This window comes from Ambystoma mexicanum, chromosome 3p (genome assembly GCF_040938575.1).
Source record: "Ambystoma mexicanum isolate Mex_15411 chromosome 3p, UKY_AmexF1_1, whole genome shotgun sequence".
NCBI classification, from domain to species: Eukaryota; Metazoa; Chordata; class Amphibia; order Caudata; family Ambystomatidae; genus Ambystoma; species Ambystoma mexicanum.
The window spans coordinates 820,005,012-820,025,015 of NC_090925.1; the positions used below are offsets into that span (position 1 = coordinate 820,005,012).

The 20,004-nt window shown below is 48.3% G+C and overlaps 1 protein-coding gene across 1 annotated transcript in view; it reads right to left on the reverse strand.

Annotated features, from left to right (window-relative positions):
- Positions 1-20,004, reverse strand: part of LOC138580944 (putative DBH-like monooxygenase protein 2) — a 298,284-nt gene that overhangs the window by 37,805 nt on the left and 240,475 nt on the right. The window contains exons 9-10 of the mRNA XM_069651882.1: positions 17,926-18,022; positions 16,598-16,657 (exon numbers count right to left, since the gene is read on the reverse strand). Of these exons, the coding sequence (XP_069507983.1) occupies positions 16,598-16,657; positions 17,926-18,022 (157 nt within the window). The remainder of the gene's footprint in view (positions 1-16,597; positions 16,658-17,925; positions 18,023-20,004) is intronic.

Here is a 20,004-nt window from a genome sequence, read left to right on the forward strand (position 1 = left end):
TAGGCTTGGAGCATCTGCTCTCAACTCCTCTTCACCCCGTGGGTCCTCAGGACGCAGGCATCCTCGTCGCCAAATGAAGTATGCTCGACACGGTAGGTAATTGAGATTTATTTTATTGAATAAACATACAAGCCGGCGCCCCGCACAGCAACTGCATCATACACTCGACATCCTTCTCAACCGTCACCTACAGAATCCCCTCTCCGCCTCACGCTCTAAATCAACATTCTCTCTCACGCGCAGGCGGGGAGCTGCGGCATTTCCAACAATAACATTTCATTAGGCATAGAATACTACACACTCCTCCCCTTTTTCAGGAGCACAATCAGGAATAGAGCGACCATATACCACCTTTTCGCAGGTCGTGGTGTTACCAAAGTAAGCTTTTCTTTTCGGCTACGATGGGTCCTTGTTACGCAGTTCCTCCATTTAATTTTTTTTGCTACTTGGGGATGGAGTTGACCTGAATTTTCTGTTGTTAGGGCTCAGCAAAGACTTTCCTTTTAGTCTAGCATCACTGCGAAGGGTGAGCCGCCAAAGTTCTTTAGATTTCATTATACTCTTAACGAGCAGCACAGGCTTGTGGATAGATGAAGTGTGTTACAGGAGGGCGGAAACACAAGTCAGGAGAACAATACTGGGAGGAATGCGGGTGCCGGCAGGCCCTAGACAGCAAGCTCTGCCGCTCCCTTACCCCACCGGCACTACTATGCAATGCCACTGGTATTCATTTCAAAATATGGCAAAGCCTTTACCACTCAGAGTAACTCTGTGTAGGGAGGTTTCCGGTTCCTCAATAGTCTGATAACAGCTTGGCCCCAAGCACCGAACACCCAACACTCAGACTCCACAATCCACCCATCACGCTTCGCACTGCTTCCTGTTTGTATAGTCATGGAGTTAAAGGGGCAGTTCTGTTGTAAAAGGAATACGCAGGACCACATAACTTTCCACCGGTGTTAGGGAGAATTCTCCAGAATTGCTAATTTCCCTTACCTACTGAGTCCCGCAGCAGCTTTGCTGGATTTTTAGGATTTATTTTATTCACCTGGTAAGAGTATGAGCCTTTTTTCCCACTCTTGCATGTGTTTTGCTGTGTGTGTTTAACATTTTTGTGTTCATAGACTATTGAGCCTCACCTACTCCATAGGCATCATCTTTTTACTATGTGTTACAGAGCACCTTCAGTGCAGTGACACAGGGTTGTCTTTTTCAGACTTCCCAACTCAGACTCCATTTTTCTGGGACTGACTACTGTCTCCCAGAACATGTAAAGTTGCCATTGACTTTATTAGTCTTTTTAAACTCACAGACCCAGTACAAACTATCTTACATAGAGTTCTGGAAAGGGTTAATACTTATCCCTTTTTGTCTGTTTCTCATGGAACATTGTTTTGTTCCCTTTTCATTAAGATTTGGCTGGTGGGGGTGGTAACTACCCTATTTTTCCTACCGTGGTTATTTTAAATAGCCTTGATATTGTTTTAGACTATCTTGGTAGCCTCGAACTTAAACCCGCTGGAACATACATGTCTTTATACGGTTCCGGCTGGGTTTATTCGCCATTTCTTTTTGTAAAAGTCTTTCTCGTGTTTTTCTCTGCGCGCCAAACCAGGTTTGATTCTTTTGTTTGCCGACCTTTGGCGGGCTTCTGCACATAAGCCCTCCTTAGGCACCTGAATGTCTGAGGAGGACAGGATGTGAGGGAGGGGTCTGAGACTCCCTACACAGGGTCTCCTTGGAGACCCATCTCGCACTCTGGTATGATTGGCTGTGATGACTGTCCCGGTGGGACAGCCACCACGCTGTGTGATTAACAGACAGGCTGTGTGAATGGGGGAAAACTGCATAAAAAGCAGGTCTCTGGGACTGAGAAAGCAGAGTCGCAACTGGATCGAGAGAACCGAAGAGAAGCTGACAGAAAAGGACCTCTACCACGACTAAACCTCCCAGTGAAGCCCTGCTTCGGGTCTAATCTTCAAACCTTGACGAAAGGGAAGATCTGCTAGGAATCTTCTCCCTTTGAGCTGGTGGGAACAACCAGTTCACCAAACTGCAAGCCAGGCCTCCCTCCTCTGGTCGACATTGCTGTGCACAGCTAAGGTGAACCGGATAGCCAGGAGGAATGGACCCTGCTTGGGTTTTAGGGAGCGTACCCTTAATTCGTCGCTTTGCTCCGCTGCTGGTTTCTTCCCTGGGCATTGCAGGACCCTCCAGTCTTCCTCCTTTTTGTCAGTTCAACAGTCGCTTCAGGAAACGTGAGCCTGCAGGAACTGCCAGGTTGTTTGTTTCGTCCAGCCGTGGTGAAAGTGTGTGAAATCGTTTGCCTATCCGAGGGCTTGTCCTTCTCTATTCTTGAAAGTAACTTTTCGTCCGACCAACTTCGTTCTGAGCTCTTGGCAAAGACTTAACCGCAAACTACCCTGAACTGTATGATCCTCTGCAGAGACTTTTGTCCATTGACTTTGGCCCTGGCCTCTTGATTTGATTTCCTCACTGTAGTTCCTTTTTCTAGATTGCCCTGCTTACTTACTTGTTGGTACTGCTCAACTTCTGTCTAACATTGTCTTTCCCTCCCTTTTTATTACTGGAGTGCCATTTTGCTCACACTTCATTTTGAGCCTAACTTGTCCAGAATCTATTGGGTGTGGTGTAGTGTATTAGAAACGTGATTTTTCAACTGCTTGATAATAGTGAAATGTTTAATAACTGATGTGTAAATAAATGTATATTCTTTTACTCAAAAACCTTGAGTCAGTGTTTGTTTGAATCATAGTAATTGCTGTCCTTTGTGTAACTATTGATACTGCTCACTTTACTCTTAAGATAAGTCTGGCTGCTCAGCCATCGCTACCACTTTACTGTGTAGTACAGGCTTGTACCAAAGGTGAATTTGTACTGTCCCTTGTAGTCTTAGTTGTGTGTGGTGTTCCCAAAGGGTACTGCATATAATTCTGCCTAACAACCGGTAACACCCAACACTCAGAGAAGACAATAACATACCCTATGCACAGGGATTGAATAGCCACCATACCCCAAACCACTCACTAGCAGAGCAATATGACCTGAGTGCCATAGGAAACAGCAAAGGATGACATTGACTTAGTATTCTTGGAAACTAAAAGGATGGTGCATGGTCTTAGTGCTCAAGGACTCGACATCTGCAGCAACAAAAGAGAGAGCCTCTCCCCACCACGAGGTTCCCGGGTGCTCCCTGTAATTGACGGTGCTTAGTAGCATTACAATGTTCACAATATGGCCACATGGCAATTTAAATTGAATTCCAACTTTGAAATTGCTATAGCGCACTGAAGAGCGTGCTTTTCATTTTTTTGCACCTCTGTTTACTGCCTCCTCACAAGCCTTTCAACATGGCCGCCCCAGGGATCAGCACTGGTCTGGACATTGATGTGCTGGCAGTTCCAGAAGTGATTGGCTCGTGGCTCCTCATCTGAGCCAATCCCGAAGCCTGCCGGCTTCAGCCAGCCCATCCACCCAAGGCCCACCCGTAAGGCCCACCGCTAAGGCCCACCTCTAAGGCCCACTGCTTGTCCCTGTCCGGGAGGCTGGGCATGGGGCCACCTCTTCACTACTGCTGGCATAGTCAGTCAGGATGTTTAAGGCTTTGTTCTGTATCCATGTGCCTCTGGACTGTGGCATCCACCTCTCTCCATCAAGTGATTGCTGACTATTGGTTCATTACATGCCTCATCCTTCCTTGACTCTTAACCCCGGCCTCTCCTTTCATTCTCATTGCTCTATCACTGCCGTCTTACGCCCCTTGTTCTCTATGGTCAAATTTTTCACATTGCCTTTTCACTCCCCGAGCCATCACTTCCACTGCCCCCATTTCTGTTCTGCTGTACTGCAATACTTGTGCTACGTTTTTGGGTGTATTTTCATCCTGCACCGCTTATAACAGATTAGCTTAACATCGAGCCTAGGTGTGTTTGCCTCCTGCATTGCTAGTAACAGATTAGCATCCAAACGTACCTGCACCAAATTGTCCAGATGCAGTAGCATCAACATTTTGAGAAGCCCTTTAGGTATACTTCAAGAACTGAGCTTGCACCATAATCGATCTATGAACACTAAAACAAAGGCGACTGAGAAATCGGTTAGTGTGCAATAAACGTTCAGCTTTCTTCGTTGCCATGCATATTCAATGGCAGATGATAGTACTATTAGGTTGTGGGATGTGCTTGACCGTTGTCTAAAACCAATCTGATTTACTGGCAGAATATTATTAGTTGTTATCCAGTCATTTAATTCTGTTAGTAATACTTGAGCAAAGATTTTTGATGGTATGTCGAGCATCGCTAACATTCTGAAGTTCGTGGGGTCATCCCATGCTCCCTTTCTAAGCCAAGGCTAAGATGTGGCTCACACTCCATGATTTAGGGATTCTAACAACTATACCAATTTGGACAAACAGTAAATACAATGCCGAGGCCTATAAGTCTGGCTCCAGTTTTAACAGTTTATTACAAGTGCCATCAGGGCTGCTGCTCTAGAATTATTGAGCTGTTCAATAATTACTGTGATATCCAATATGGATGCCTTACATATCCATTTCTCTTCAGGGAGTGGGTAGAATTCACCAATGTTTTCTCCTGTGGCTCTTATATTTTGCACAACACCTCTAGAATGCAGCTATCCCCACAATACAATTCGGTCTAGCTGCACACATAATGTCCCTCCAGCTCTTACATTTTGGACAAAACCTCTGCCAGCAGAATGCAGCTATCCCCCGCGATAAAATTTGGCCTAACTGCACACATAATGTCCCTCCTGCTCTTACATTTTAAATAACACTTCTGCCAGCAGAATGTAGCTATCCCCCACTATCAAATTCGGCCTAGCTGCATGCATAATGTCCCTCCTGCTCTTATATTTTGCACAAAACCTCTGCCAGCAGAAGGCATCTATCCCCCATGATAGAATAAGATCTAGCTACTCACATCTCTCGCATATTCTCCAGTCTACCTATCGGCACCTACACACCTGCCTGCTCAACATGGGTGGCCATCAGGGACTTGGCCATACCTACTTACCTGGAACTGGCCTAAATGCACACACGCATTCTATAATTCTCTGATGAATTTCCCATACTTGGACTCCAGTCCTCAACGGAGATCAACCTACAGCGCGCTGAGACCACACCAATGGTGAAAGGCGCTATACAAATGGCCATTACATTACATCTTGATAACATCTTGCATGCATTTTACTGATATTGATGCTTTTTTGGGCAATGCCAGATTCTTGCCCACCTCTCAGCCCCTAATATCTTCCCCAAGTCATTATGCCAGGCCACAGAGTAACCTGCCAGCGAAGTCTCGTAAGCAGCAATGTTTCCTATGCCAAATTCACAGAGATTTAATAATGAGCCTTTAGCGACACACAGGGAGAAAAAACGCTTTTCAAACGCTGTAAGTTGTCTCGTAGCATTCCATCTTACCTCCCGAACCACCACTCAATGTTATAACTCATAATAGTGAAATCGCTCATCTTCTCCAACCAACGTAAGTATTTACTCTGCTCGAAGGGAAGTGGAGACCCTGCATGAAATAGATGCGGAGCAAACTCAAACCCCTGATTTCTATTTGTCAAAGGGTTTCTTACCAGATGCTAGGGCGAAGCTAGGGTTCTTATGTATTGGAAATGTTGTGTTATGAAAAGAGGTAAGAGCTGCCCTGCAAGCTAATGTGTCCCAAACACACCTAGTAGTGGTAGTGGAAGGCAATTCATACATCACTGTGGAAGAACCTTTCTTAGGAATACACAACATATCCCTTTGTCAGTATCCCACGGCTTTTCCATTTTATTTAATGGAAGGTGGATTGAGCCAATCAGTGGTAACCCTTAATTGTGCTGCCTGGTAGTATCTGATGAAAAGAGGGCATGCTAGTCCCCCTTCTTCATTGATCTAGAGTTCTCCTGGCGATCCTGCCCCCCCCCAAATAAATTCTATAACATCTCTTGGTAGTCTGTGAAGAACTCCATCTGGGACTTCTATCGGATTGGTCCAGCTTCAAAAGGATTAAAGCTTCCATCTTCACGGAGGCAATTCGCCCCAACCAGGACACTGAAAAGCATCTTCAGGAGCAAAGGTCTTCCTGAGTACCTTCTAGAAGCAGGGGCATAATTGGCTGAATATAATTCAGATGGATGTTCCATGATCTGGATTCCAAGATATTTGATTTGTGTCTCGGCCCATGAAAAGGGAGCCTTGTCACACAGTGTGGCCTCAACCTTCGGCCTTAATATTCAAAGCTTCACTTTCTTTGAGACTCACTTTGCAAATCTTTCAGAAGGTGAAAAAGTAAACACACTCAGCTCTGTCAAAATAAGAATAATATCATCAATGAACAAAGATATATTTAGTTCTACCTCGCCCTATATGTGAGGCCTAAGATGGTGTGGGTGTATTACATTTTAGCTGCCAGCGCCTCGTCAGCTAGGGCAAAGCATTAGGGAGATAGTGGGCATCCATGCCTTGTGCCTTTTATTAAGGAAAATCCTGCAGATGGGAACCCGTCAACAATTACCTAAATCGTGACGCCATTCTATATTGCCCAAGAACTTGGTGAACATCTTAGCGCAGAGCAGCAGAGAAAACGCGAGTCTGCGGTTAGTACGATTAGCCTCCAAGATGCAAGAATTCAACAACATGATTCCATAGATACGGTGGTGGCATAAAGAAATGCCTGACCGCCGATCGCTAATGCCCTATAGAGAACCAAAAACTGGCACTTATATGTGGAAGAAAGTGTCACAGCTTGGATAACCAACATGGACACCTACACAAAGGGCAAATTCATTCCTGAACACTGGAGGAAAAGTGCTTGCAGTGACGAGACACAAAAGTGAATACAAGACTGTGCGGGAAGGGTAGATTGAAGAGTGGAGCCTACCACGTGAATTACAAATCAGTGTCTCCCAGATGACATTACAGTTTTAATACCCCATCCGGCCCATGGTCCATCTCCCTGTGGCATGATGGATATGCAGCCATGTCCCTGTCAAAAAGGGTGACTAAGCCCTGGTGGTGGCCTCAACTGCTCACTGGAACATGGCACATATATCACGATAGCGATGAGAGACTGACTACGAGACTGCACCTTTTCAAACTGTAAGATTGGAACCCAAGGTCTGTAGCATGGACACCGTGGACTTCTTTGGACCCGTGGAATACGTAAGGAGAAAAGAGAACAGCTTCATGGTCCTCATATATTAAATTTCCATGTAGATAAAAGTCAAAATCATGGAAATTAATTATACCAAGAAGACAATCCAATTTGTTATAGAGGTATTATAAGGGAAGGCAGCTCTCCCCCAACAATGGAGTGAATTTCACTTCCAACGAAATGAGAGAATTCCTGGAACACAGCCACATAGGGCAGCTCGGAAATGCATGATGTCTCGAAGTGGAAAGAGTCAACCAATTCATCAATGGAATATTCGCCATTCCACCCAGGGCTAGATTGGATTGGGTGGAAGAAGTGCACAATGCCTGTGTGGCGCACAGCCACACTGAATGGTGTGACAACGGTTACCTCTCTCTACTGCCACAAGAGCCTTCTTCTGGCTCCCCATTAAAGAGAGGATCATCTTCAAAGCCCTGACCCTCACCCACAAATGCATTCACCTCGCCGCACCAGCATACCTATCACAAAGGACTCACCCTGCCTCATCTTCAAGACCAACTAGGACCCTCTATGCCAACCTACTCACCGTACCCATGGTAAAAAGAGCAAGAGCAGGTGTGCCAGCTTCCCCTAGCTCTGCACTGGAATGCCCGCCCCACTGACCTGCGAGCTGAACCATCACTCACCGCCTTCCGCAAAACCTTGAAAACCACCTTATTCGCCTGATCACCATAGCCCTGTCATGACGTCCATGGATATGTTAACTATGTTCATTTTATGTATAACTTGTATTACATCTCTGCGCTCCAATGTTGTAATTTATGCATAATGTAACTAAGCCTGCTGCAAGTAACAGCACCACAACGCCCCTGGGCTGTCTGTGCGCTATATAAATGTAAAAAATAAAATAAAATAAAGTAGATCATGAGAAATGGCCATGCCAACACCACACTGGCTCTCACATTGTTCATGCGGAAATGGACATTCTCTGACATTACCCTGAAGGCGGGCAGGAGAGAAATAAGAAATGCCAAAGATGTCTGAATAAAGGACACAGCGAAAGAAAGTACAACACTCCTCGCAGATTCCAAAAAGAAGATTGGGTAAAAATCAAGTTGCCGTAAAAGGGCTGATACACAATAATAATTAGGCATTTAAATAGCGCTACGAACCCTCAGGTATCTGAGCGCTGCTTATTATTACTCACAGTGTGGTGCTCATTTAACGACCAGGATGAAAGGCTGAGTTTGGCCCCACCGGGATTTGAACCTGCGTTAGCAAGCTCTGCACGGATGTCAAAGCGAGCACTCTACTCGCTGTGCCACTTGACCAGCATGCTGCCAATGTCTTAAAAACATTGATCCTAGGCAAATAAGCCATCTCAGAAGGAATTGCATTAGAACGATGGGTGAGCCACTATGTACCAGAAATGCTGCAAAGAATTCCTCATCAAGAGCATCAGGTCCTGATGAGTGAAAGGTATACTGTGCAGAAGAAACCCCAAAACAGGAGGGTTCAGCAGAGCCTGAGAGAGTGAGATATAGAATTCAGCGACAGAAATTAGGGCAGTTGTAAGAAACCAACATATCCAAGAAAGACTAAGCGACTACAAAGCAGGTTTAGGCACTTTAAAATGAACAAATCCACTGCTTTCCTTGAAGAAGAGGGTGATGTGATAATATCGACTCTGTCGAGTGATGTGCGACTAAGCAGAGCAATATGGCACTCTGGCCCCACACACATTGTGATGACCTTGCGTAGCATAGCGGGCCTGCAGCGCAGCAAGAAAGACGCAGGACACGGAGCACTTCACACTCACGTCCTCTTTATTCAACTTCTTCCCCGAGCTCCCCGATCCCGCCTCCGGTTACGCCACTTCCCCTTCCTCGTTCCCTCCCGCCCCTGCGTTACCATGGGAACGTCAACATGACATCTCCCCCCTTTTTAAACGGTTACCAGTCTTCTCGCAACGGGCGAGGGTCCGGTGGGCTTCTAGTCCATTTCCTCTATCCATCGACGAGGTCTGTTCCGAGCACTCTGTGGACGGGCGAGGGTCTGCTTCCCACGCTGGGGCTTTCTCTTTCCGGCTCGGCGTCCTCCGAGTCCCACTGATCCGCCTGGTAGGAGTCGTCCGACTCGTAGTCTAGATGCATCTGCACCCGGCCGCTTAGCCTCCTGGCTCCACTGGGAGGAAGTTCTTTAAAGTGAGATGAGTTTCTCGTGACGGACCCCTCGAACCCTTGGGCCGTGATCATGGACCCCTTTTTCTGGGTGACAAGCAAAGGTTCTTCGCGAAAGGGGGCCGTGTGCTTGTGTGTCACCGGTTGTCGCACCGCTACTACATCTCCGACTCCAATCGTGGAGGACTGAGCTTGCCTGCGAGCATCAGTATATTCTTTCATGCGAGCTTTCGCTGCATCGTCTCTTTCTCGCACCTCTTGATCCAGGGCGGGTGATGGTGTCATGCCTTCTGCTTGTGGGATGCGTGTCTGGGTATTGCGTCCAAACATCAATTCGGCAGGTGTCCTTCCTGTGGTGCTGTGAGGGGTTCCTCTATAGTCTCTCACCAATTGATTTAGCACCTGCTCATATGGCTGGCCTGTGAGCCGGGCGATTTGGAGGGCTCTCTTCAAATTGGCCATAAATCGCTCTATCATCCCATTTGCCTGAGGCCATAGTGGCGTGACCTTTCTGTGGTGAAAACCCATGTATTCTGCAAATTGGGTGAACTGATGTCCACAGAATGGGGCCCCGTTGTCCGTCTTGAGTACTCTTGGTACTCCGTAGGCTGAGAACATGTTGTCCAGAACTGGGATGACATGATGCGCTGCGGTGGATGATATGATCCTGACGTCGGGATACCGTGAGTATTCATCCATTACTGCCAGGACGTACTTCCTTCCTTCAATAGGCCCGAAAAAGTCCGCCGCCACTGCTTCCCATACTCTCTGTGGAAGTCCTGACATGACTAGTGGTTCGGGGTGTCGGTTTGGCGTAATGAGGCAACAAGTGGGGCATGTTCTCAGGGCGGCCTCTACTAGCGCATTCATGTGGGGAAACCACACCTTCTGCCGGAGCATGCGTTTGGTGGAGACCATGCCTCGGTGTGTCTCGTGTGCCAGTTCCACGACTCTGGCCCTCATTGCTTCCGGAATGAATAACTTGCAGTCCTTTAGGATCATGTGATCCTCTGATACTGCGAGTACATCTTTTACTTGTAATAGTCGTTCCACGTCCTCCTGCACCTTACCGCCGGCAGCTCTCCCCTTTTCTTTTGCTCTTCGCCACTGTCCTGACTCCAGACCTTCACAAATGATGCGGCAAGCTGGATCATTTTCCGTTTCCCTGGCTAGTGTTTCCATGTTGATTCCCTCCGGGGCAGCCTGGTGAACAAGATATCGTAAGTATCAGTCAGCCACGGATGGTTCTGGGGCAATTTCTCCTCTTGGTCTCCTGGATAGAAAATCAGCCGGGTTTTCACCTTTTCCAGGTCTGTGGATGATCTCGAATGCATAGTCTTGAAGCCTCAGACCCCATCGGGCGATTCGCGGGGGCATCTTGGCCTGTGGGTTGCCATATAGGAACAGGAGTGCCTGATGGTCGGTGACAACTTGGAATGGTTTGCCATAAATAGATGGAAATGTTCACACGCCCATACGACAGCAAGTCCTTCCTTTTCTGCTTGAGAATACGCTGTTTCTGTGGAGGATAGCCTGCGGCTGGCATAGGCTACTATGTTTTTCCCCAACGGGTCTTTCGGGTCCTTTTGTGCCAAGATAGCACCCAGTCCAACAGGGCTGGCATCAAACGTGAGTTCAGACTGTCTGCTTGGGTCGTAGTAGGACATATTTTCTGCTTTGGCTACTCTTTCCCTTATCAGTTCGAAAGCCTTTTGGCACTCTTGTGTCCACTCAAATTTGGTGTCCTGATGTGTCAGTTGTCTGAGCAGCTCGCTGATCGACACGAAATCCCGAATGTATCGGTTACTATAGCTGGCAAGACCTAAGAACGACCGAAGCTCTGACACATTGGCGGGGGCTGCCATGTCGTTAAGTGCTGCCACTTTGTCCGGGTCCGAGGTCATACCTGCTTCAGAGTAGATGTGTCCGAAGAATTTCAGTGTGTTCTTCCGAAATTCGCATTTCTCTCTGTTAAGCGTGAGATTGGCATCATGTAGCGCCTTGCACACCAACATCAGGGTCTCATCGTGCTTGTTAGCATCTGTTCCGAACACCAGGATGTCATCTGAATAATTCAGACAGTTCGGAATGTGCTTTATAACGTTGTGGACCTCAGCCTGGAATGTTTCTGCGGCCGATGACACCCCAAAGCTTAGCCTCTTGTATCTGAAGAGACCAACATGTGTAACAAACGTCGTGATGTTTCTGCTGTCTGGGTGTAGGACTAGTTGATGGTATCCCTTTTGTAGGTCCAGTTTGGAGAATACTTTCGCTCCATTCAGCAAATGTATCATGTCTGTGATTCTTGGCGCCGGGTGTCTTTCCCTTTTGATGGCCTGATTAGGGCGTTGCATGTCTACACAGAGCCTTTCTTGGGAACCGGGACAATCGGTGAGACCCATGTTGTGGGACCGGTGGCCCTCTCGATGATATCTTGTTCGAGTAGCTTTTTGAGCTCATCCTCCACTTTTTTTTAATGTTAACTGGAATCCCTCGATATGGCAGTGCTACGGGGCGGATGGAGTCGTCCACATGGAGCCGTATTTGTCTGTTGCGAAGCTTCCCTATCCCTTTGAAGATTTTGGGGTATAGGTTGTTCACCATTTCCACGGGGTCTATGTATTTGTGCACCATGATGTTGTACAAAATGTGAATGAGGCCCATGTCTGCGGCTGCCTTAAAGCTAAGGACGCAACCACTGCCTGACTCTGTGGCTAGTACGTGTATGGGTACCTTCATTTCATGGCCCTTGTACCTGCAGAGGCCATTGAATTGTCCCAAACATTTCAAAGGTGTCTTGGCTCCATATGCATATATGTTCACAGTTGTGGGGTGTAATTTGGGTTTTTGTGGGCGATCGTTGTAAATCTTCTCCCTTACCACATTGACGGTGGCCCCAGTGTCTATGAGAAATTCGGTGGGCTTTTCTTGAAGTTTGATGATGAGCGTTGGGCTGTGGGCGGTTGCTGTGGGGTTCCCTAGTGCATATACATATGCTTTCCTCTTCTGATCGCTCCCTGATGAGCTTAGGTCAGAATCTGTGGGGGACTGTTCCACCAGGTATCACACGTGGCGACGGGTCCGGCGGTCCGTTCTTGGGCGCATGGCTTGCCTTCTCCTTTCCCTTCTTCTTTGCCGGTCTTCTCCGGACTCTCTGTCTCGCTGATCACCTGAAGGTTGATTTGGAGTGGTCCCTGTGGTGGGGACTGGATTGTTGCTTGTGGACCCTCCGTGTCTGCTTCTGGGGCGAGAGGTGTTTTCCCTGGGCCTGTCTCTACCTCTGTCGCGGAACAGTCTGCACACCGCCTTGAAGTGACCCTCTTCGCCGCACGAGCTGCACCGTTGGCCTATGGCTGGACATGTACCCTCATGTGGATATTTGAAACCGCACTTATAGCAGAAGAGTTCTTCGGGTTTCCTTTCCAGTTGCAATTTGTTGACGTTCTCCCCTATGGTGGTGTTGCCGAAACTTTCGACCTCGGAGTCGATGGCTCTCTCTACTCTCGCCAGTGCTAGAATTTCCTCCAGCGTGCGAGATTTCTGCAGCAGATTCCATCAAAAAGTCTGTGATTCGCACCCCGAGATGATTTGCGATCTTAGTGCTTCGGTATTTGAATAGTTGGCAAAGTCACAGTGCTTTAGCTTGGTGCAAAGTCGCATCACATAGGCATCCAAGGACTCCCCTTTGATCTGCTTGGTGCTATGAAATAGATGTCTTTCGTAATCTACATTGGTATGGGGTGCAAAATATGCTGCTAATGCTTCTTTGAGGTCTTTGATCGAGTCTATGGAGTCTTGTGGCATCTCATCGATTATGTCTCGGGTTGCAGGGCCTACAGCTAGCTTTTGCAGACATACCTGTCGTGCATCTGCGACTGGGCCTGTAGCTCCCATGTACAGGTCGAAATCTCGGATCCATTTGGTCCACCGAGGGCCCATGTTACTTGTGTCCGTTACATCAAATGCTCCCGGCATTTGGGCAGCCAAGGTGTCCGGTAGCTGATAGGGCACATGATCTGGTGCGGGTGTTCCCTGTGCTGGGGGCGCGATCGCCTGTGCCTGCCCCCCTTGGCCGTCGTCTTGTCCTGACATGGTGATGGGGGTTCTGTTGAGGCCTCAAGCCCTCAACTGTGTGGCGTGCCTTTGGGAAGGCTGGTTCTGACCTTTCTTCTGGGGTGTGGCCCGCCTTCTGTCGGTGTAGGACGGCCGCCTCACAGGGCACGAGCACCGTCTGCAGGGAGGGGGGGCACCCTGCTCATGTTCCTTCGGGGGGGAGGCCTTTGGCACTCCACGCGGTGCCCTGTGAGCTCCGAGACGGCCTGCAGGGCTTACCTCCTGGATTCACGTGCCCGGGGCATTTCGCGGGCTTCCTGAGCCTGCGCTTCCTCTCGTTAGCGCGGGACACGTGAGCGTTGTGTCCCAGCTGGCCGCCGCGTGAGGTTGCTCCCGGCGTGGGTGTCGGGCGCGGATGTTGGGCCTCGCCCGAGGCACTGAAGCGTTGCTGGGGGCGTGTTCTCACCGCCGCGGCCCGGGCCCCGCGTAAACTACGCCAGCTGGCGGGGCCCGCTGCTGCAAGCTTCTTCGCTGCGTTCGGCGGGGGTGGGCTGCTGTGGGCTCCTAGGAGCGTTGCCCTGCCCCCGATCCCATCCTCGTCGCCATTGTGATGACCTTGCGTAGCATAGCGGGCCTGCAGTGCAGCAAGAAAGACGCAGGACACGGAGCACTTCACACTCACTTCCTCTTTATTCAACTTCTTCCCCGAACTCCCCGATCCCGCCCCCCGTTATGTCACTTCCCCTTCCTCGTTCCCTCCCGCCCCTGCGTTACCATGGGAACGTCAACATGACACACATCTCCAAAGGTTTCATCAACCATTTGCCAACTGGGAGAATGCCCTCACTCTCCAGGACTTCCATCAAGGTGACCCTGTACACCAGCAGATTGAAAGAAGTGGGCATGAGAACTCCAACTATCACCGGCCCACACCCCTGGAACACTCTCTCGCTGGATTTAAGCTTGAACCAAATCACCTAAAAGTTGAGAAAATGCTCAGAATAAATCTTCTTTTCGAGAAGCCTTTACTGGACGTGGACTGATTTGACCTAGTTTATCTGTGTACCACCACATCTTATCCTTGAGTCTAGTAATAAATGCTTCAATGCTGGTATGTCTCTGGATGGGAATGTCCTTCTCACTCTGCACTGGGAATGCCTTGAATATCTGCTCTTTTCTGGACCCTGTTTCTCCACTTATCCTACTCCCCACTTTTTACCACTCCTTTGTTTTATCCCCACCCCTCACCCCAGCTCCTTTATGCTCACAGGTATCTTGCAACACGTTGATGCATTACAACACACCACATAACAATAACGTTGCTGTTTTAAAAGCATTTACTCTCTAACAATTCTGTCAGGGACTTCCACTGTCCCCTTTCCTACCACGACTAGTGGGCATCATGGAGAGGATGAGTGTCTCAGGAGCAGATCTTTCCCAGGTGCGGAGGAGGGGGCTGGTGAAGTAGGCTTTTCCAAGCTTTCAAGAGAGATGTCTTCTATTGGTCTGATGGGCCATCCAGCAAGTTGCATTCAACAAGTTACCAGATGAGATCAGCATGGCCAGGTTTGGAGAAGCATTAGGGTCTGAGCTGTTCCAGTCTCTGCGTTGGATTGAGAGGTAGGGCTGGGGCCCCAGTGGATATACGGTGGACAACCATGCCTGCTTGTGCATCGCCTAACCAGGCGCACAGAATTTCCCTCAGTGACAGCATGATTCCCAGTGGATTGAACATGGATGCCAATTGATGGAGACCCATGTTGTTTCATGCGTACGGTGGCTTTTGGAGCGGGGGGGGTGGTTTATGCTGCACCAGCATCCTGGAGACTGGGTCAAGAAGAACTCCATTAGTCCCTGATTATCGGAGTGAGTGTCTGAGACCGCGGACCTGAGGTTGATAGGTGTTAGTTGTTAGCTGTTCAGAAGGTGAGCCTTCAACATCTTCACCCCATGCATGGCCACCAAAACCGTGTCGAGAACTGCATGCTGCCACCCAGCCACAGCTGCCTGTTACGGTAGTAGCACCTGTTCGAGGTTAGACTCGACATGAAGTCAAACACCATAGAACCTGTGGCACACCAGTTCCCTGCTACCCTGTCTCATCCCCCAGCGGGAGAACATCTGGTGAAGACAGCAAACACCTCTTGTTCTTCCCGCAGAATTCCACGGGACAGTTTTGTTGCCCCGTGCTGGCACTGTCCATCAAACGGTGGCCTGACTCATGGCTCTCCTTTCTGAGCCTGGCTGTTTATCTGTTTAGATGGTCTCCCACTTAAAATACAACGAGTCAGTGATTGTAAAATGTGTGAGGCCATCGGCCCGTTCTCCTCCCCTTAGAGTCATCTCTAATCCAACCCTTATCGGGATCCTAAATGTGGGAAGTAGAAGGTTTAGCTGCTTAGCTCTCGTAGTGCTGGGTGACAACAATCATATTCCTATTTGCATCTCACTCTTGGGTTTTGCTTCTTATTCAATGCAATCTCTGCCTGTTTCTTGGAGACTGCTCAGTGTGTCCAACTGTCGTGAGCAGAACCCCTTCCGGGTTGTTTGTGTGCTCTATGTAAATGAAGTGGAATCTTAGGGGAATATTCCCCACCCGGAAGTTGAGCAGTTCGCCATGTGCCCTCCTCAACAGAGGAAAGGAAGGTGTCTGTGATGATGCCATGAGGGCCGTCTTAGCCCAAGATTATCTCAAGCCAGGAATGGGTTTTTCCTGTTCTCCCATTTCTCAGCGTGAACATTCGAGGTCTATATCATCAACGCCCTTAGCACAGAAAATAGGGATTGAAATTTGTAAGATATAAGCAGATACGAGGGTCCTCATTGGCAGCCCATGGAAACAAACCCCGTTTGCAATGCAGCCATAGAGGTACAGGCTACAAGAGACTAGGTTACTCAGTAGCAACACACTACAGAAACACACAAAAAAGAGTGGCCACGACATTTTTGATTTGCTGCCCGCGGCACTTTGGCTTCTAAGGCCAGCCCTGCCCAGGATACACCAAGAATGTGGACAAGTGATAACACTTCAGACAATGCTACACATCTGGGTACCTTGTTCACCCGAGACCACATACCTCATGCACAACTTTGCAACATTACTAGGGATGTAGAAGTCACGCGTAGGATCCTAGCAGCAGAGAGATATCATTAGGCGACTAGCCACGCTCATTGTTAAAAAAAACAGTTCTACTTGTAAAGGTTAGGACTTACAAGAGTGATGTTGGCGCGATCCATCGTGTTATAGGTGCACTCTAAGAGCATTGCATCGCCCTGCAGAAAAAGAGACACAATGAGAACCTGTAGGGACCAGAGCACAGAAATTCAGTGTAAGACGGGGGGGGGGGCAGAGAAAGAGAGAGAGAGAGAGAGAGAGAGAGAGAGAGAGAGAGAGAGAATGAATGAAGCAACACGACAAGGGAGAAGACGAGAAGAATTTTGGAAAGAAGAGAGACAGGGGCATAACGATGAAGATAGAGGAAAGGATAGACAGCAGGACTACAGACAGTAAGAAAGGAAGAGGCACGTGTGGAGACCAGAGGATTTTCTGCCAGTGAAATCCCAGTGCAAAGCCAGCAGAGCAAACCTTAACAGAATCCGTAGAAATGACCAGAAAATAAAACCGAATGGGATATTTATTCGAATTTCGGCTGAACGAAAATGACAAACAGCGGACAATTTCGAATAAATATCTCATTCGGTTTGATCATAGTGAATAAGAGGAGCAGGGGTTGTGAGGGTGTCCCCCGCAGCCTTGTTCACTAAAATCGCAACGTGGGTTGCGGGGGGTGTCCCCCACGATCTAAACAAGAAAGTTTAAAAAAAAGAAAGAAAAAATAAATGTCCCTGCTGCGCCGGTTCCCATGCACGTAATTGAGGGGAACCAGCGTCACAGAAGAATGGAGCAGTCGCTGGCACACAGCGAAGTGTGCCACCAAGTTAAGGTGTGGGGGTGTGGGTTGGCAGAAATGTCCACGGGATTTCGTTTTAATGACTTTCGGTTTTTTCTCCCTCAGACATTTCTCATTCAAACAAATCATGGACAACTGAAGGGAAAGGGTGAAGAGCAGGACTAATGGCCTACGAGAGAGAAGTAGAAGAGGGGAAGGTTAGCAGAAAAAGAAAGGACAAGAGAGAAAAATGTTCAAAGAGATAGCAGGGAAAAAAGAAAGAAAAGTGATTGGGAAAAGTAAATAGAAAAAATACAGAGCAAGCATGGGGTGAAATAAATACATGGGAAATGAATGGTAAGGGACAAAGAGAAGAATACAATTATATGGGTGAAGGTGAAGAGAGAAAAAGAAACGTTTTCAGAGACACAAATCTAGAGGGGAACAGGGAGTGGGATGAAGGGAGGGGAGAATCACAGCATCTTGTCTGAGAAGCGAAGAGAAAGAGGAAAGGGGAACGCGCAAGGGTTGATGGGAGAAGAGCATGTGGCAGGAAACAGAAAGACGAGCTGGGCTGGAGTGGCAGTAGAGTGCAGGTGGAGCGAGAGCAAGGGAGAGATGAACAGTCGAGTGAGAGGCATGACGTCTTACCACTTTGAGAGTTGCCTCGTTCTGGAGCAGTCTTGTCTCTTGGAGGTTGAAGTCGTAGTTCATGTCTCGGCCTAAAAACCCAATCTGCGACCCGTTCCTGGCAGGAGAAGGTGAGATTGGTTACAGCACCTGGGATTGTCCCAACATTTACAAGACTTGCGTGCAGAGGTGGATGGGCTACATAAGAGCCAGGTATTTTTGTCGGTATTGCGTCCGTTTGCAGACACCCGTTTTTCCGACTGGTGTTTTGCTGCGGGAGTTTTTCTGAAAATATGTCCATCTAAATGTTTTGGGGAGTGTGGGGGTGGGAAAGAGTAAATAAGGGGTTGAGGGAAGGGAAGTAAAACAAATTAAATTAACGGGGTTAGGGGGGTACGTCCCTCAAAAATAATGTTTAAACAAATGTTGAACTTTTTCAGCAAAATCTCTGCACCAAAACACCTGTCGGAGAAAAGGGGGTCAGCGAAATAACATGGAACCTTATTGTCATCGTTATTAATAATATCAATACAGAGTCAAAACAACTGTACTAGAGTATAAGTAAAACTACTACTCTATACAACAGCAGACTCTACTCAACCCCCCTCCCACTCCGCACTTGTCCTCTTCCCTTTTCCCCTGCACTTGCGCGATCTGAATAACACCTGGCCTAGTAGGATCATTGTCTCTGTCTTCCCTCTGTTCCCCCTCCCTTGCTGCGTCGCGCCTTGAAACACTTGTGTATAGGCGCGCTACAAATGCCTTATCATATCATATCATATTAGACGGAAGGGTGGGATTCCGGGGAGTGAGAGCCGGCAGCATGGCTGTGATACCATGCTGTGTTGCATTACTGGGTTTTACACAGAGTCCCGGCTACCCGTTTCAAGGCTGCTTGGTACCCGGGTTCCAGTGGAAGGGGCATGGAGGGTGGCTCACCTCTCCAATGTGAGAATTAATTTTCTGGCTTCTTTGTGTCTAGTGGTGGATTGCGCGCCTCCACACATAGTTCCAGGTGTTAGTACCCGGCAACATGATGAGTGATGTGAAGCAAGAGGGGTGAGCGACACTGCGCATGCCTTGTGTGGTGGAACATGCAAGGAGAACCATGTGGCCTTTTCAGGTCAGGCATTCCCAGCTGGCCCAAAACAAGAAAGAGGACATTCAATAACAGGAGCCATATTCCATTCTGGCACCAGCTGCCTGACCAAGCACCGAGATTGAAATTTAGTGCAGGTGGTGACGCCCATAGAAATAGCCCACATATTCTGAAAATAAAACTTCAAGCGGGAACATGAGTAGGCAGGAAACTCAGAGACAATGTCGAGATTAAATACACGAAGACTTTTATGGTGGAGAGAGCAGTGAGCAAGGAAAACAAAAGGAAAGGGCGGGGGCAGGAGAGACTGTTTAACTCTAGAAAATTCAAATCTGACTCTCGCTCGTGAGACAGAGAAAGGCAGAGGAAGGAAAAGTGCAGAGACAGCAAGAGAGAGAGAGAATGAGAGCACAAAAAAGAGAGAAAGAATGCGAGAGAGTGCGCGAGACGGGGTTTGATATGGCGGCCTCAGTCAGTACCTATTGTTTGTAGATTTGCCCATCGTTTTTGATGCTGTTCTATAGAGTTTATTACGTCTGATGGCACGCCTGCCCACATTAATGCAGCACCTCAAAATCTGCACTGATTCGAAGCATCAAGACACGAGGAGCGGCCCCTTAAGGCCTGGTCCAAGAGCTGTCGGAGAGGCATCCTAGTTTAGGATTAGTACGGTGTGCTGTAGGGGCTAGGGGCTAAGGGTTACCCGTAAGCCCTCTGGCATTGAGGTGTGCCTAGGCACCTTAACACTGGGCGCGTTTACATGCGACTGGAAAGGCAGAAAAAACGATAGGTGTCCACCTGCCCCTTAAGCCGGGGCTGTGTCTCATTATGTGTTCCAGGAAGGGTTGGCTAAGACCCTTTACAGAGTCTTTGGGCGCAAGAACCCTCAATGAAGCAACTCAAGCAAGTAAACTAACTCATGGAAGTGGTGTAGGCTTTGCTCTGGCAAGTTATTTCAAAATGGTGTCCTTACTGGGATCATGATATCACAGTACTCCAAA